At 49.6% G+C, this 18,450-nt stretch overlaps 1 protein-coding gene across 2 annotated transcripts in view; it reads right to left on the bottom strand.

The window, feature by feature from the left end:
- Positions 1 to 17,860, bottom strand: part of USP46 (ubiquitin specific peptidase 46) — a 55,569-nt gene extending 37,709 nt beyond the window's left edge. The window contains exon 1 of one of the 2 annotated variants that reach the window (XM_059161546.1): positions 17,617 to 17,860. In XM_059161546.1, coding sequence (XP_059017529.1) covers positions 17,617 to 17,652 — 36 coding nt within the window. In that variant the 5' untranslated portion in view covers positions 17,653 to 17,860. Of the gene's footprint in view, positions 1 to 15,128; positions 15,239 to 17,616 lie in introns of those variants that run through there. The other variant, XM_059161553.1, reaches the window with a different exon arrangement.
- Between the last annotated feature and the right edge of the window lie 590 nt (positions 17,861 to 18,450).

Genomic DNA, 18,450 nt, shown 5'->3' with positions numbered 1-18,450 from the left:
AGGGGCGCCTGGGGGGCTCAGTCAGTTAAGCGTCTGCGTTCGGCGCGGGTCATGATCTGAGGGTCCTGGGATCGAGCCCCACATTGGGCTCTCTGCACAGTGGGGAGCCTGCTCCCCGCCCCCCGCTCTGCCTCTCTGCCTACTTGTGATCTCTCTGTCAAATAAATAAATAAAATCTTAAAGAAAAATAGAAAAGGAAGATGGAAAATGAGGGAACAACTAGCAGGCAATGTCTCAGAGGGTCCTTGTGGCAAGGTTTGTAACAGAAAACAAGGTGGAAACAATCTGAACTGGTTAAAAAGTTACAGTGAACCATATGACGGAGTCCCATGCAGCTGTTTAAAAAGTAAAGTTAATGGGCACCTGGGTGGCTCAGTCGCTTAAGCATCTAACACTTAGTTTCAGCTCAAGTCATGATCTCCAGGTTGTGGGATCAAGCCCCATGTCGGGCTCTGCCCTGAGCTCATAATCTGCTTCAGATTTTCTCTCTCTCTCTCTCACTCCCTTGCATGTGCAACCAGTGAAGTTGCCACACAGGTACTGCTATAAAATCTGTCCAAGATACAGTAGTAAGTTAAAGCATGTTAGAGAGTGACGACGCATAGGCCAATACTGGAAATGTCGCTCATTTCATCAACAGACGCAGAGCCTTGCTTTTTGCCCAGCACTCGACCTGAGGCCCACACGTGAACACAGCCGACCAGGCCTGCCCGCACTCACCGCCCCTGCACTAAAGGAAGCCCCTTCCAGAATACCGCAGAAATCATTCATGTCATCCCTAGGGCCTAAGGGCGGGGCTGGGAGATCACCAAGGGGCTTTTCAGGTTCTCTTCTCAACCATTTACATGTTTTACTCTGAGCATGTATTATTTTTGTCATACAAAAGGTTTAATAAAAATTAGCAAACTAATAGCCAGCAGACCAGCTATCTAAAGCCCACAGCACATAATTCAGACTACATTTGGCCATTTTCTTCCTCCCAGTAGGAATGTGCCCTTGGTGTTGGTCACTCCGCTCTCTTGGCCTCGGTTTCCTGGCTGAGAGGGGAGAGAGGCTGGTGTCCAGCCCATCTGACCGCTCGGCAGGCAGGGAGAGTCAAGCAGAACCCGGGCTGTCACCAACACGATGTCAACGGCAGGGCAGCCTACAAAGCCAGGAGCCTGCGTTCCTGCTCGCGCCCCGCGCAGAAGCACAAAAGACAGAGTGGGTGGCACGGAGGGTAATCGCTCCGAGGCCAGATGCTGAACAAAAAACCCAATCTGTGGTGGTAAATCACAGGGTCTGGAGGTATAGAAGCACAAAGATCTTATTTCCATCAGTAAAAAATTTGGTGGCCTTTGAAAAACAATGTGCCACACTTTATTAAAAATAGAATCTGGGCTGGGACAAGTTCCAACAAGAAGACTGTAATGTTAGCTCTTCAGAGCCCTTCTGAGAGCAATTCTGTGACTGCCGAGGGGGGGCTGCAAAATCAGCAAATAAACAACAAGAACAACCGGGAAGGGTGAAGCCTAGATGCCTCAGATGCACAGAGAAAAGGCGTTTCTTTTCAAAGCGATTTTAAAAGCAGTTCATAAGGAAAGCATATCAGAATGTCTTCCACGGGGGAATAAAAAAGACACAGAATCTCACCCCAGAGAATGATACAATCAGAACGACACTACGAGGTCTATAAAAGCCGATGAGACGATCGCCATCATATGGCAGTGCCTGAGCAGAAAACCGCAGAGACCAGGAAGCATCCCTGGAGATCAGCTAGACCCATTTCACAGACCCAGAGAAGTAAGCCTCCTTGCCCAAGATCACCTCAGGACAGCCCACTTCTGTGAATCCTAGGATAGGCAGCCTCGCTCAAGGCTGCACAAAGAAGGGACAGACACACAAAAGGCCAAAAACAACATGTAAGGATTTCCTGAGTACTCAGAGAACAAGTCCCTAATAATAAGCCAAGGGCTAAAATATATGACAAAGTGAATGTTGTTGGCTGAAAACACATTTTTAGGTCTATGCTCAAAAGGCCATTCTACTTATCAAGTTAAGTTTTCAAAGTACAAACATACACCAAGAACGAGCTTTCACAAGGACTAGCAGTCCCTGACTTCTGACGACTGAAGGTCATTCTTACAGCCTCCCAGAGAGAGTGAAATGAAAATGAGGTGACACAGCCCAAGAGCTCAGGATGAGTCAGGAGCCACCTGCCACAATTTAGGCATGGTTACGGAGGAGTTGCATAATTAGTCATCATAACAACAAAAGATAACACACATCAGCCTTACTACGCCCAGTCACTGCCGTCAGGACAGGATGTGTATTTTACTCCTGTCACCATCACCTCACCATTTAACTCTGGAGGTGAATGCCATTATTGTCCCCATTTTAAAGATAAGAGGACTGGGACCTAGAGACGGTAGTGAACTTTATCCAAGTTCGCACAGCCAAGTGCGGCGAACTGGATTTGAACTCACCCCAGGAGGCTCCTGACCACGAAACTGTTCTGACTCTCAAGGAGCGTCAAGAGAATCCCAGAATGGCAGAAGGAAAACCTGAAAAGGGCACAAAGCTGTACAGGCAAACCCCTAACTCCAAGGCACCCCATGAAATAGCCACAGTGAGCAGCACACCTGTCCTTTTCTGTAAAATCTCTACAGGACACTGCAACCTGTTTAAAGCAAATATACAACGGAGGCTGGAAGTCAGGAAAAACTCGGGATGTAGTCAATAGGAAAACGGACTTTTTTTTTTGGCCCAAATGGTTTTAAGTGCTGTGAACCTTTAGCCAAGCAGGAAAAGTAAATAATATTAAGTTTAACAAGGCAAAAAGAGAAAACAGCATCAAAAAGTAGAAATGAGGGCACCTGGATGGCTCAATCCGTTAAGTGTCTACCGTCGGCTCAGGTCATGATCCCAGCCCTGCATCAGGCTCCCTGCTCACCAGAGAGAGCCCACTTCCCCCTCTATCCCTCTCCCCAACTGTGCTCTCTCGCTCTCTCAAAAATAAATAAAATCTTTAAAACAAAATAGAAATGAGTTCTAAGGGGTAAAACACTTTATACCTAATAATGAAATAATGTGCAATCTTACTGCTCTAACTTGTAAATTTTTAGTTACTGACGGTTATATAAGGAAAACAATGTCATAGAAAAAGAACCTACCACAAGAACGCATAACAAAATATATTTTTTTAGACTTTCTTTTTTTTTTTAAATTTTAAAGTAACCTCTTACACCCAACATGGATCTCAAACCCACAACCCCTGAGATCAAGAGTCACACGCTCCAGGAGCGTCTGGGTGGCTGAGTCAGTGAAGCATCCAACTCCTGATTTTGGCTCAGGTCATGATCTCAGGGTTGTGAGATCGAGCGCCCCAACGGGCTCCGAGCTCAGTGCAGAATCGTTTGGGATTCTCCCTCTCCCTTTGTCCCTTCCCCCACTCATGCGCTCACTCTCTCTCTCTGTCTCTCTTGTTCCAAAAAAAAAAAGTCACACGCTCCAGCTGAGCCAGCCAGGCACCCCAAAATGTGTTATTAATACAGCTTGCTCAATTCTCAGTGTTAAGATTATAACGGGGTGAGGGGGTGGGGAAGGGGGAGAGAACTGGAATGAATTATATATCAGGAAAGTTTCCTTTTTTTTTAAATCCAAAGGAAGCTGCGAGCTGTCATACCTCTAAAAAATAGAAATGCAGGCTGTAATTCTGAACAAAATATCCACTGTAGCTCTAAAAGGCAGAAATGCAGGCTCAGAACTGGTGTGGCCACTTCCCTGGCCCTTGAGCTACGGCCCCCACTTTCCCCTCCCCTCGCCAGTTTGCTTCGATGCCACTTCTTCAAAGCTAGCTTCCTTTACCTCTCTCTCGCAGAATCCTGTATGGAACGTCATAAAGCTTACCATGATTTGTGATAATATCCTGGTGATTATTTAACATGTTTTCCCACTGAACCACAGGTTGGGAAGTGATGGTCCACGGACCAAATCCGGCACAGCTACTTTTGTAAATAAAGTTGTACGGGCATACGGTCACAAGTGTCCACTGACTTACTGCAGCTACTTTCACAATAGTGGAGTAGTTGTGACTGAGACACTGTGGCCCACAAAGCCCAATATCTTTACCATCTAGCCCTTGACCGAAAAGCCTGGTGATCTCTACACGAGACCATAACCTCCATGAAGCCAGGCTCTATCAGGTCTGGTTGGTTTGCCAGGACCTAACAGAGCCTCGGGCGTGTAATAAGGCGCCGACATCAATCTGCCGACTGAGTAATGTGCAAACGGGGTAAGGGGGTAAGTAGCACGGGCCACGCATTCAGAGACTGCACGTCCATACATTCCATCCCTCTCGTCTGCTCTCGTCCAGCCCAAGCCAGATTACACTTATTATCCTTCTTCTACTCCTGAAGAAAGGGAGAGAACCTGCTCACCTTCACTCCGTCTGTAAAGGCAGAGACACGACTCTAATGTAGGCCATTCGGATTCCGAGCCCAGGCCCCTGACCGCCAGTCAGGGGAGAGGATCTTCTCATTCATATTTTTAGTAATTCCCGAACTGCAGATCCAGGGACTAGGCAGAGAGCCAGAGCTGCCTCTGACCGCGTGGTCCCTGGCTCTCGGGCACTCATGCCCTCGACACCTAACCCCCGGGGGCGCGGCAGCCCAAGGTGGCTATGGATGTCCGTCCTGCTCAGACAGCAGACCGGTCACCCAGTCCCAGGGAGCAACACTGAACAAAACTCTCCATTCAGAAAAATCATTCCCGGGGACTTCCCAGCCCCATTTCATAGCTAAGGGAAGGACCTGGCCAAGGTCAGGTGGTCGTATGAAGCAGAGGTCTGCTGTGAACCCGGGATCTGAACACCGTCACACTGCAACCCCAGCTCCCGGTGCGAGCGCGCTCAGCCCCCTCCCGGGTCTCTCCAGGCTTTCCCCGGGGGCCATCATCCACAAGAAGGCAGTTAAAGTACATTTCTATCCTGCGCCACAGTAGCGGGCCATTTCCACGCCTTACAGGATACTGGGTAGGGAAAGACGTGAAAAAAAAACCTCAACATGACTTCATTTAATGATCATAACACAGAAACAAAGACGTCTGGCTGCTGAAGAAAGATGACCCTGGGATACATAATGATCCCCAGTCATCACGGGAAGGGACATTAAAGAGCAGCCAGAGACTCCGGTTTGTAAAACAGCTCTCCACATGCCTAGCGACAGTGTAAAAAAGTCCTCATGCAAAGAGAAAATTTCAACTCAAAAGCAGAACAAAAGATCCTGGTCAGTGTCTATCTTCTGGCTGAGGGGGAGAAAAAGGAACTTTCACCCACAGTCACTGAACTCCGTGTGCTACAAGCAAAACTCCTTCCCAACCCAACGTTCTACAACCAAGCCCCCAAGAATGCCACCCTGCTCATGAGGTCTCCGCAGCTCCTACTTCACCCCGGAGCCCCTGCCGTCACGTCACTCCCCAGAAAAGCAGCACGGGAAGGCCCGGGCTCCCAGCAAAGCCCCAGGTCAAAGAGGACAGCTCTGCAAATTTGACTTATATGGGGATTTTGAGTGTTCTCCACCCACCCAACGCCCTCTAGTAATTCAAGCTCGAGGTCTTCATCAATGAAACACCAGGACACCAGCGCCCCATCCCAGCATGGGAGAACGCAAGGTGCTGGTGTAGCCGGATGGGTCTGCGCGGCACCCCTGCCCTCTGAATCAGTCCTGCACCATCACACATATTTTACTCTAATGGAATGAAAGCATCTAGTACTGACTCTGAAATAGAAAACATAAAAGTCGGGGCACCTGGGTGGCTCTGCCCGTTAAGCGTCTGCCTTTGGATCAGGTCAAGATCTCAGGGTCCTAGGATCAAGCCCCCATCAGGGTCCTTGCTCGGCAGGGAGCCTGCTTCTCCCTCTGCTTGTGCTTGCTCGCTCTCTGACAAATAAATAAAGTCTTCAAAAATAAAAAAAAGAAAGAAAGAAAGAAAGAAAATAGAAAATTCTGCTCTCTCTTCTCTCATCCCCAAACAGGGTGGCCATGGGAGAAAAGAGACGAGTCAGGAATTCTTTACAGCAATATCACTCAAGGTATTATTACTGCCATGAGCTAAGTTCAGAAATTAAGAACAGGTAAGACGAATGGATAGAGTAATTTTGTATCTGTCAAGTTTAATCATAAAAGAGGGGTTTGTGTGCTTATGTATCTTGGGAGTTTTTAACTCCATTTTGCTAATAATTCTTTTTCATTGTATTTTACAAAAATACCAGTCTGTGACAGATTGAAAGGCAAAGTAAAACTGGTCCTTCCCTACAGACTCGGAAAATAATTGCCAACAACAAAACAGTTAAATGAAATGGAGCTTGTTTTCCTGAACGTGTGAATTGCTGCTCAAGCTCCCCTAAGGAGAGGCGCGCAAACTACAAGTGCACGAGGACACCATTCTCCCCCTGACTGGCAGAGACCACAAGGGTTCTGGAGAGCACACGGCTTTGGCAAGGCTGTGGGTAACGAGTCACACATATTGCTGCTGGTGGAGGGCAACTTGGCGAAATCCATCCAAGTTACAAATGCAAATCCATTTCTAAGAAATGAGGTGACAGCTCTATCCCCACACGTGAAAATGGTATGTGGACATATGGATGGATAGATGTTCCCTATAGCCTTGTTTGTAAAAGCCAGAGACTGGAAAACTACCTTTCTGCCCATTGTGGGGGGCTAGGTAAGCCAGGGCAGTACATTCAAGGAACTGAATACTCTGCAAGCCATTAAAAAAGAATGGGGACGCTCTTCCCAGACTAGCGCTACCCACCTCCAAGGCACAGAAAGCAGGGGCAGATCAGGATAGACCAGCACAGGCTAAAAGCACTGCTTGTGTTTTTAAAAAACGACGAGAGAAATAAACATATCTGCTTCTACGTGCATAAGATACCAATGAACGGAAGCAGAGGGAACTGCGAGGAGAAACTGCGCGGAGGCCAGGACCGGATGGTGCGTGTGTCGTCAACATTATAGCTTCTGCACAGTTGGAAACTCCTACGGTGGAAACTCATCTTTTTTAAAAAAGTTTAAGTTTTGTTTTTGTTTTTGATTTTTTTTTAAAGATTTTATTTATCTACTTAACAGAAAGAGAACACAAGTAGGCGGAGAGGCAGGCAGAGAGAGAGAGGAGGAAACGGGCTCTCCACGGAGCAGAGAGCCCAACGCAGGGCTCAATCCCAGGACCCTGGGATCATGACCCGAGCCGAAGGCAGAGGCCTTAACCCACTGAGCCACCCAGGCGATTTTTTTTTTTTTTTTTTTTTAGAAGAAACGGAGCTTAGGGGCACCTGCGTGGCTCAGTCGGTGAAGCACCTGCCTTTGGCTCTCAGGTCATGATCCCAGGGTCCCGGGACAGAGCCCTGCGGAGGGCTCCCTGCTTGCCACCTGGGGCGCGGGCAGTCTGCTTCTCCCTGGGCCCCTCCTCGGCTTGCGCAGGTGCACGCAAGCTCATGCTCTCTCTCTCTCAAATAAATAAGTAAATAAAATCTTAAAAAAGAAAAAGAAACTGCACTCAGCTACTTCATGTGTCTCTCAGCTAGGAACACTGAACTGTGTGCGCCAGGTAATACAAGAGTCTGTAAGATGCCTATGAGATGGCCAAAAGTCTCCACCTACATGATGTGCCCTCATCATCAGGAAAGGGAAAAACACAGTATCTTACTGATGATTACAAAAGTTTCGCCATACGCCATCAGCACCTTGTCTACCATCGACATTTCAGTAGGAAATCACAGCTTCTTCCTCCTTCTGTCCCCTCTGTGCTCGCCCGGCCCCCATCTGGTCTCTAACTGGAAGCCAGGCTACCCTGCCCCGCGGGGCTCCTCTTCTCACACTGCTCCCAGCAGGAGGGGCTCCTCACGTCTCAGACTCTGAGAGGCTGAGTCACCAGGCCCGTGTCTGGAAAGCTACAGAGTGGCAGCGTCAACACTGGAACCTGAGACCTTGGACACCAGGGCACTTTCTGCTACATCGTTTGGACTCCAGGGCTAGTGCAAAAGCCAGGGGCACTGGAAGAAAACACTAGTAGAAAGGTCAGGTCCTGGGTAAGCACCAAACGTTAATGATTCCATTGCAGCCCCACAATGCCCCAGGGAGGGAAGTTCTCTTGTCACCCCCATGTTACGGGTGACAAGAAGCATCTCTGGGAGTGAGAACAACAGCAACTCTCACACCCAACCCACAGCAGCGGGGGGCATCCAACCAGATCTCCTCCACAGGCTAACCGGTCTCCCAAGGAAGCTGACTAACCTGTCATCTACTAACTGGTGTAACAGTGTTCCTCCAGGGGTGCCTGGCAGGCTCAGTCGGTAGAGCAGAAGACTCTTGATCTTGAGGTCATGAGTTCGAGACCCAAGGTGGACAAAGAGATTACTTACAAAAGGGGGAGGGGGGCTCCTCAAATAGCCAGTTAATTGAACCTGCCATGAAGAAACTCTTATCTGAGCCAATGCCTCCCCAAACTAAACCCATGAATCCCAGAGGGAGGTGAGATCATCTTAGGTAGCTCCAGTATGAACACTTCCAACTCTAGCAATTCTGCGTCTTTTTATTGACTTATCGATATACAGCACTATATTAGTTTCAGGTGTACAGCAGAATGATTCTGATATTTGCATCTCTAGCAATTATGTTTTTGATATGCATTAGAAAAGCATATAACTAGCTCATCAAACCCATTACCTCACAGATGTCTTAGCACAAAACGAGGCCAGATTAAACGAAGTTGCACAGATTTAAGGAAAACTACTATGACATTCAAGTGATTCAAAGACATAGGGAAAAAGTGCGAATAAAAAGAGTGGAGGCTGGGAATGGGAAGAAACTGCAGCATTCAATACACACCAGCTCTGAAGGTCACTTTTTTATTTTTATTCGCCCTCCCCCTGTAGACCACACTGCCTCTCTCAGGTGGATAAGGCAGTATCCCCAATAAATAAAGCACCCTGAAATGCTGCACTTAAATGGCCGTGCCCTTTGGTGGCTTAACCTGGGGCTGACCCCAAGCCTGGTCTGTGCTGAGTAACTCTACCTGTACCTACAGTAGATCAGTAATACCCAGTAACCACTTGGAGTACATCCCTCCACACTGTGAGAGAAGTGTCTGACTTGGGGAATAAATCCAAGGGCCTCCCTACTGTCCTATCATCTGCAGAGCTGAGTGGGAGAGAGCTGTGGGGCTCTCCCTAGCCCATTCCTCTCCCACCACAAACCAGTGAGAAGGGAACCCCCCGCTTCCTAGCACCTGCACTCAGAACCACACGAGGTGAATTTTGCCTCTGCTTGTGCCCAACCCCCACCCCCACCCCACTCCTCCCAAAATGCCCACTAACTGCAGACAGCCGGTCAAAATGAAAGCAGAATTCCAATAAACCAGGGAGTCTCAGAGGTCGGTGTGTTGTCCTTCCCCATGTTCGGTGTATCCGTAAACTACCTCAACTTATTGGTAGCTTTCCCTAAATCTGTTCAATTTCTTTTAACAATAGCTTTGTGCTTTGAGCAAACTGAAGGAAACCATTAATTCCCTACAAGAAAGAGGACTACAGAACGTAATGTGTGTGAGAGCATCGCAGTTCACAAAATGCTTTCACAGGCAGTATGATCTCCTTTGAGTCTCCCCAAAAATGCTGTGCAAAAGGTATTTTATCACCTTCCTCTTTGTGTTATAAAGAGAGGAAGAAACGGGCTTCGAGATCTACCTAGCAGGATTCCAAATCCCAAACTCTGTGCACTTGAAAGCTGTAGGGAAGAAAGAAGTCGGTCTCTTTTTTCCCCCTTGGGACTTGCTGTTCTAAGTGTGCTCCCCAAGCTGGGAGAACCTGGCCATGCTAGAGACGCAGAATCTCATCCCCCACTCCAGACCCACTGAATTTGACTCTGCATTTTAACAAGATCCCCAGGTAATTCCTGTGGACAGTGATATGTGATGAGCACTGCCTCCGGGCACAGCAACTCTTCCATTCTAGCTCGCTACATACAGCCCCCCACTCCCTTCTCCTGTAATCCTTGGTTGAGCAGCTGGCACAGATGTGCCTGTGCCGAACGCCCTGTCCTTGCCGAGCTGCCCGTCTAACACGGTGGATTCTCAGCTTCAGAGGCTTATCAAAATCAGCTGTGGCACTTACAAAAAATAAAAATCCCAGGTGCCTAAAACCCACCCCAGAGCTACCTACACCCTGCCCAGGCGGAGGCTCTGGGACTAGGGCCACAGAAGCCACACACCAGAAAAGCTCCACATCATGCAACCGTGTCGGGGCCCATTTGGCAACACCCAGGAAAGCCGCAGCCAGGCGCATCGTCGGAACAGCTCTTCCATTTCAGGGCCTCCGTCCTGGAGAAATGAAGGCACGTGTGCAGTTCACTGCAGCGCCGTTTCCAGAGAAACACACCGCCTTTCTGAAAGAACGTCAAAAAGCAACTGGGTGAACAGGAAAACTCCCTGCGTCCAGCCTTGCTGCCGCTCTCCATGGAAGAGGCCCCGGAAACAGACACATGTTCACCAAAGCCGACTTCGGTCAAAGCGTGCACGACGTACCCTGAACAGAGAGGCCAGGACAGCGCAGTAAGGCAGCCCAGACGCACTCTCAGCGCTCCGGCGCTCCGTGAATACACCATCTCACTTCTGGTCTGTAATCTTCTCACTGTACACTTTCACCTCCTTGCTACCGTTCCCTCAGCCTCCAGCTTCCATTCCCGTCCTCCCGCTCTGGACCTGCCCTTCGGTCCTCCCAGTCTTCCCCTGCGTCCTCCCTTTCCCCGTTTGCAGACAGAAGGCACACTGCCATCCTGACTCTCAAGCCTGGGAAAACTGTCCCCTGAGTCCCTGGATTAAAAACCACCCAGCCCCATAAACACAGGAAAAGATGTCTGGCCTTGTTAGTAAACGGGGAAGCAAACATTTTAAATCACCAGGATACCCCTTCCCACCCATCAGCCTGGCAAAATGTCAGACTCCGGATACCGGGCGTCTGCAAGCCCGCGGAGCAGCTGGCGCTCCGCAGCGCCGCCGGTGGGACGCACACGGGCACACCTGCTCCAGAGAGCGACCTGGCAATGTACTAAGAGCTGAAGATGCCCCTTTCCTTGGATCCAGCAATTTCTCCTGGAGGCAGGTCCCACAGAGAAACCTTAAACAGAGGCATAGGGCGACAAGTTCAAAGCTGTCATGACAAACACAACACATGATAAACCCAAGTGCTACTCAACAATAAAATCAATACCAAAAAAATTAACAATGCGTTATATGTTGGCTAACTGAATTGATATAAAAAATAAAATAAAATGAATACTTGGGAGCAGATTCGTGATGGAAGCTCAGATAGCAGCGAATAACCCAGAATTACACACATTCCAATGGGTAAATCTCAAAGCCATAATGATGGAAAAGCAAACTGAGAAGGAGCTGTTCAGTATCAGAGAGCGCGTTTCGAACAGGAGAAAATGACAATGTATCCGGCTGACGGACACATCTAGTTGAAGTCTATAAACGTCAAGTTTGGAGCAGCAGTCACTGTCCAGAAGAAGGGGGAGTGAGATGATGAAGTGTTCGCTTGTGCTTGTAGTGTTTTCTTTCTTCACTGGGTGGTAGATGGAAACACACGGGTGGTTCCCTCTCTTATTCTCCGTATTCTTCTGTGCGCCTGAAATCTATCATCACCCAGAAAAAGAGTCAGAAGTCCAAACTACTTTTAAGCACGATTAGGCTCTGAAAGTGGCATCAGAACTGGAAGTGCAGAAGACTGGATCAAGAGGTGGAAAGCGAAGCTTTGAGAACCAACAGGATTTCTTCCACACTTAACAACATCCAGCACAAACAACCGTTCTTAAAACTGTAGTAAAACTGCATGTCAAGGACTTACGACATACCCAAAATTCTTGGCAACAAGCTCAGTACAGAAACATTCCAAGAAGCCTTTAATGACAGGGTTGATTGTTGATACAGAATTTATTTCTCTCAAAAAAGTATTTGCTCTTTCATTTGGGGGTGGCTTTTTCTCTTAAAGGATCATCAGGCCTTTCAAACCCTTAGATTAGCTTTTGGTTTCATCACAATCAAAGACTTAACAAGAATGTGCATTAAAATAGGCCAGAAGTATTACATCTCCTAAAAGACACCGAACTCTTCCAGTCCCTTTGTTTTGGGCTGGTTCCATGAATAGGTTGGAGATAAAGCCACCAGGAAAGACCTTTCTGATGATACCACAGAATTACACACTATCATAAAGCCTCAAGTCATCTGAATGAACTAGACACAGCAGGCTGGGGAAAAGGGGACATGAAAACTACAGAAATTTCTCTTAAATGCTAAGAGGACCCAAACTGAAAATTACTTTCTATTACAAGCCAAAATACCAAAATTCCACATTAGTCAAAAAAATAAGTAGGTTTTATTGTATCAGTGAACTAGATAAAAAGTGGATATTTAGAATATTACAATCTTTCATGCTAACTAAATACTGGCATTCAACTTTGTTTTCCTCTAGGATTCCAAGAAAAAACAGAGAAAAAGCTATAGGCCTAATTGTCAGGTCCTGACCCAACACAAACATCTACATGTTACACCAAGAGACCAGAAGAAGAGAATTTTTCTTTAAACATCAGCCCACCCCACCCCAGGCTACAATTTTTAAAATCTGATGACTATCACAGTAGACCCTCACATGTGACTTTAACCACTCCCAGATGATACGTTAAACAAAGCTTACAGTCTCCAATTATCTTCGAGAACGGGAAGCAACAGTGACAGTACTAGAAGAAGAGATAAATTATGTCTCCTCCCAAGTTACAAGATGTACATACTTTTTTAATAGTTTTAAAATTTTTTCCCAACTAGTCTCAAAATACTGCCTCAGCTGTTTGACTTAACAAGATAAAACAATCTCTATAAAATCCTCTAGCTTTGTTTCAAATTTTTACTAGTTCTACTTACCCTTCATATCAGAAAAACTTCATTTATTTAAAACAATTCAAATACGGCACTCACTGTGGTATCCAATAATATCCTGGGACTGTTCAAGGAATACTAAGTTGCTAATATCTGGTATATTCGACAGTTTTAAATAAGGTGGTTAGGTCCTTCAATGGTTGAGAGACAATTAAGGATTTTTTTTTTTAACACTTTAAATATATGCCAAATGTATATGTCAATAAAGCAGTTAAAAAAGAAATTATAGTGCTTGGTTCATGACATAGTGTGTTGAGGAGTTTCAAAGTGAAGAAAGGACAGGTCAGTGCCCATCTAGGGACGGGAACTTCTCCCTTGGTTTGCGATGCTGGTGAGGCCAAGGCCCACCATTCCGTCCTCACAGGACATTCCGTCCTCACAGGACATTCCATCCTCACAGGACATTCCGCCTTCCACAAGACTTCCCATCTGTGTGCTGAACTTTTCATCAGTCGATGGTAAGTAGGTGCCACTGGCCCAAAGACGACTGAGAGAGAAAGTGAACCCCCAGGCCAGAGAGACCCCTTCCGCCCCCACCCTGGGCGCACCCTCTTTTGAGAAATCCCAAAGCCTGTATCCTTCCATGAGCTTCTGACAGCCGCATCGTCAGGGATGGACCGCGGATCAACTCATGGGCCTCTAGAACACCTGGCCCCTCCCACATCATCAGATTTTTCACAAAGTGCCTTGAATTATCTTTCAGATGCTTGCCCCATGTTGGGAAGGAACTTTTTTTTATAAAGACTCGAAGAAATACTGTTCACTAAGAAGCTCTGGACAGCCCCCCCAAAACACATCAGTTTTACAAGGTGAGAAAGACTTGGGTCCCAAGAAAGACAACAATTTGTCCAACGTTACCATTACGCTCATGCTCAACTGAAGAGACAGGCACTGCGACAGATGCCCATTCGAAGGTACACTAACTAGATTCATGTCCTCATATAAAACAAAAAAAAAAACAAACCAAACTCGGACCAAATGCAAACTATACTAAAGAAACACCTGCTGTGGTATCAGCCTTTTCACTGTACTGCTTCTGAGACTCTGCAGCACCTTCAGCTGTGCAGGTAAATGCACCTTACTGAAACTGTTCAGTCTTTACCAGTGTCACACCCACAAAATAAGAAACTGCTGGGCCTCATCTCGTTCATTTATGGAGCACCTGCCCATAGTACATGCCAACGCTAACACAGCACGTCCTCAACAAATGGTTGCTTACGGGAACAGAAACGTAGTCAATCTGACACCCAGCATTTTCTCTATGGTACATCTTACAGCACTATTAACAAATGAAATGAAGATTCGATGATTCAGACCAATTTGCATTGGTACAAGTCTAGAGGACACATTTGGTTTCTCCCAGCAAAGGCTTCCTCTAGAGAAAATTTCTCAAGCTCTTCAAACCGAAATCTTATGGGGGGTGGGGGGGGCAGGGGGGTGAAACCAAAAAACTTTCCATTTGCAAGGTGATTAATAGGAAGTTAAATCCATTTATCTGGACAAAAATCAGAGGATTACCAACAAGGGACATTTCCTCATGCTTGGTAGCAGCTAGTACATTTTAAAAATTACAACACACTAGCCAAACAAGCTTACTTACTATCTCAGAAGCAGACACACCGGGTGGCTAAAGCTGACACAAGCAAGTTGATTAAGAACCATGGCGGCAGGATTTCACACGAATGTAAAACTCAAACAAATCGGTAGGAACCAGCATTACCCTCCCAAGGGACAATAAAACCTCAGTGTATAAGGAGACAAGCCGAGGAATGTGGATCTTTTCCGTATCTAAACCAGGGAGAAGTATGAGGGAAAGAGAAGGGGTTCATTCCTCAATCACATAAAGGATTTGCTACAAGTTTTGTTTCTGCTCGGCTGGGTCCTTTCTTGTCTGACAGAGGAAACAAGTCCGCTGCTCCAAGCTAGGTTTTGGCTTGTTCAAGTCTCACCTAGGAGAATGGTACCTCTTAACACCCTTTCTGGACATATCCGCCTGGTTAAAACACGCCAAACTTTCTTCTGCATAGAAGAAAAGGCAATTGCCACTTGCTCCTTCTACAACTACGCAAACCAGCCAGGACCTAATCATGTTAGGAGCAGAAAAGACCAAGGAGAGCCCCAGAGAGAAACTATAACCAGTCAACAGAGATTCAGAGAAGACCTACCTGGAAACAATTCATCATCCAGGAAGAACCTAAGGAGGGGTCTGGTGCAAAAGTACATCTGATCAGGTGAAGACAGTCTCCTCATCCCCAAGCCTTCTCCCTCCCTCCCTCCCGTGGGAAGGGAGACTGGGAGGGGCAGGGCTGACCTGAGCAGGCTTTTATAAGGGGTGGGGTTAAGGATTCTCATCCCAGCCTTTCCATCCTGCCCTTTGGCTTGGTTTGCATAAATGAACTTGCACAAATGAACGTGGGCTTGTTTATATTAGTGGCTGCTTCCAAGAGCCTATCATCTTCATTATTCTTTAAGCCACACTGGAAGGTGGCATAATAATGAGAAAGATGTTAATAATAACAGCAAGCCCTCACTGAATGCTTGCGATGTACTAGGCCCTGTAGTACAGGAGCTCATTTAATACAACAGCCTAATGAGGGAGGAAACCACGGTCATCCCTTTTCTAGGTGAGGAAAGTAAGACAGCAACTTGTTCAAGGACAAAAAGCTGGTACATGTTCGAACCAGAACCTGCACTTGCTCCAGACACAGTGTCCAACTAGGAACAGAAAACTCCCTACTTAGGAATTACTGGCTCCTCACTTCACCCGGGTGACCACCCTAACTTTGGTGCCGCTTCAGGGACTCCACACGAGGTGTCAACTCTGCAGACACAGTACTGATGTCTTCCCTGCAGCCTGAGTTTTGCTGGAACCTGGTTGTGCCATTCTGCCCAGGTGTGCCAAGAAGCCCCAGCTGCATGGGGGAGGGGGGGCGGTCTAGATGCTGGCTTCCTTTTGGGACCTGTGAGCTCTCAAGTTCCCAGGCTATTTCACTACAGAGGGGTGTCACCGCACCCAGGCAGGAAAGGAACACCACCAAGAGCTAGGACTATGCCTCACTGGCCCAGCAGCCTGAGGCCACACAGCAGGCAGGAGGGAGGATCAGAGATGCTCCGGTTTCCCGGTGGCCCTCACAAACTGGTCTTAGGAAAACCAGGAAGCAAGGCATCACCCTTTCGTTGCACCAAACCAACGTTAACACCACTCGACAGGAAGGAGCAGGAGACCTGTCTCTGTGCGGAGAAGGAAGGAAAGGAGAGAAAACGGAACTCCTGCAGGAGCCACCCACCACATCTAACTGGTCCTGCGCCAGTACCTTTGCAGCTCTCACTCCGGGAAGCCCCAGCATTTGCTCTGCTGGCGGTGCTGAGAACTGAAGCCAGCGCCAGTGGGTCCTGACTGCACCCCTGAGCGAACACATGGCTCCTGAATGCTCCTTTGCCCTCTGTGCTAATCTTGCAGGAGAATGTGGGACAGAAGATTTAAAAAGCTGTGCGATGGGGGAAGGGTAGCCAGATCACTTTACCCCAGGGCTTCTCAATCTTGCCTTCTCAGATTCCCTTCTGGGGCCTGTATGAGAGCTTCAAGGGAGGTTTCCCCCAAACTGGCATTAAATGAACACGTGTTCCAGCCAAGGGAGGGGCCCTTTGATGGAGGGGAATGCCCCCACCACCCGAGAGTGAAGGCAAAACACACACACTCTCACCCTGCCCAGGAGGGCCACTGCCTTATTCCAGGGGGGCAAGCTGAGCTTCCCAAAGCTCTGACAAGTGGGGGTGCCAGCAAGGTACACCCTGGGAACCCAAGGGCTGGAAGCTGTTCCTGCAAACACTGAAAAAGAAGGGAGAGTAGCAATGGGAGAAAACCAAGTTAAAGTGAGCACCGCATCATGGACCCAGCCCCGCCAGAGCCCGAAGACATCCGCTTGCTGTGGCCACGCTCACCAGACCACGCTCACCAGCCTCGGAGGGGTCTGCAGCAGATCAGGCCAGATAACCCTGGAGACCTCCTCCACGCCCAAAGACGGCCCCGCCCTCAGGGCCTCCAAATGTTACCGCCAAATAACCTTGTCCCTCTTTCACAGGTGGAGAAATTGAGGCATCCAAAGCACAGGACCGTGCTTTCCAAACCAGGTAGAAGTTCACTTCTCCAACCACAATTCTGCACTTTCAGCTTTATTACATTTCAAATTTCTCCAGATACACCGACTGCCTTTGCAAAAGTGAATTTTAAATATAGTTTAAGGAGCGAAGTCAAAATGAGACGAGGGCGGACAGGGAGACCCGTAGGGCTTTATCTACCGCAAAGGCGGGATGGGTTCCCCCCCATCCTCAGCTTATCCCCCCCCCCCCCGAGGACGCTTCCACCGCAGCCCGAGGGCGGAGGCAAGGCGGCGCGCCCGGGCACCGGCGGGCGGGCTCCCGGGTCCCGGGGCTGGGAGGGGGGCGGGGGAATCGGGCCCCTCCCCCGGCCGCCCCGGGGGGCTGCGGCCCGCCCGCCGGGCGCGGGGGCCGGGAACTTCTGGCCGCGCCGCGCGGACCCCGGCGCTCCCCGCCCCCACCCCGGCGCCCGGCGGGTGGGCGGCCCGGGCTTCCCTTTCTTCGCCTCGCCGTGCCTCCGGCGCGACCCCCGAGGCGGCGGCGGCCGCCACTCACCATATTACAGATGGAGGCGATGTTTCGGACAGTCATTAGTCTAAAGGTTGCAGCGATCCCGCACCGCCATCTTTATAAGGTGAAAACAGGACTGTCCATGGTGGAGCGCTCGCGGGGAGGCCGGGCGGCGGCGGGGCGGCGGCGGCGGGGAGGCGGCCTGGGGTCCGGCGGGCAGTTTGGCTGGGAGAGGGAGGCCGGGAGGGAGAAGGAGGAGGAGGAGGTGGAGGAGGTGGAGGAGGAGGAGGAGGTGGAGGAGGCGGGGAGGGCGGGGAAGGCGGGGAGGCGGGAGGGAGAGCGGAGGGGCGGGGAGTGGCGGAGCGAGGGAGCCTGGGCCGCGGCCGGCGGCGCGGGGAGGAGGGGCGGCCCGAGCGCGCCGCGTGCAGCCCCCGCTCCGAGTGCGCCCGCCGCGCGCCCGGCCCCCGCCCCGCCCCCGCCGCCCTCCGCCCGCACCCCGGGTCCCCCTTCCCCCGCCCCGGCCTCGCTCGTCGCCTATTTCCTGCTTCACCCTCTTAGGGCCGGAGCGCGGGGCCAGGCCCTCGCTCGCGTGGCTGCAGCAGCCGCGCCTCGCGCGTCCCCCGGACCGTCCCCGACGAGGGGGCGCACGCCGCCAGCAGCCGGCGGGGACCCGGGGACGGCCTCGGGCGCGGGGCGACTCCGGGGGGCGCCGCGGCCCGCGAGCCGGGGAAGGCGGGCGCCGCGGAGAGGGCCGGCGGGGCCCCGAGGCCGTTTCCCGTCTAAGCTTTTTCCTTCCTGCCTCTCGTCCGCCGGCAGCCCCGGTTTTTCATTTGGGGCGAGTGAAGACGGCAGAGAGCAGGGATGACTACGTCCAACCTT

Source organism: Mustela lutreola, chromosome 1, assembly GCF_030435805.1.
Source record: "Mustela lutreola isolate mMusLut2 chromosome 1, mMusLut2.pri, whole genome shotgun sequence".
Lineage (NCBI taxonomy): Eukaryota > Metazoa > Chordata > Mammalia > Carnivora > Mustelidae > Mustela > Mustela lutreola.
Note: the sequence above shows the minus strand (reverse complement) of the source record. Positions and strands in the feature narration are given on the sequence as shown.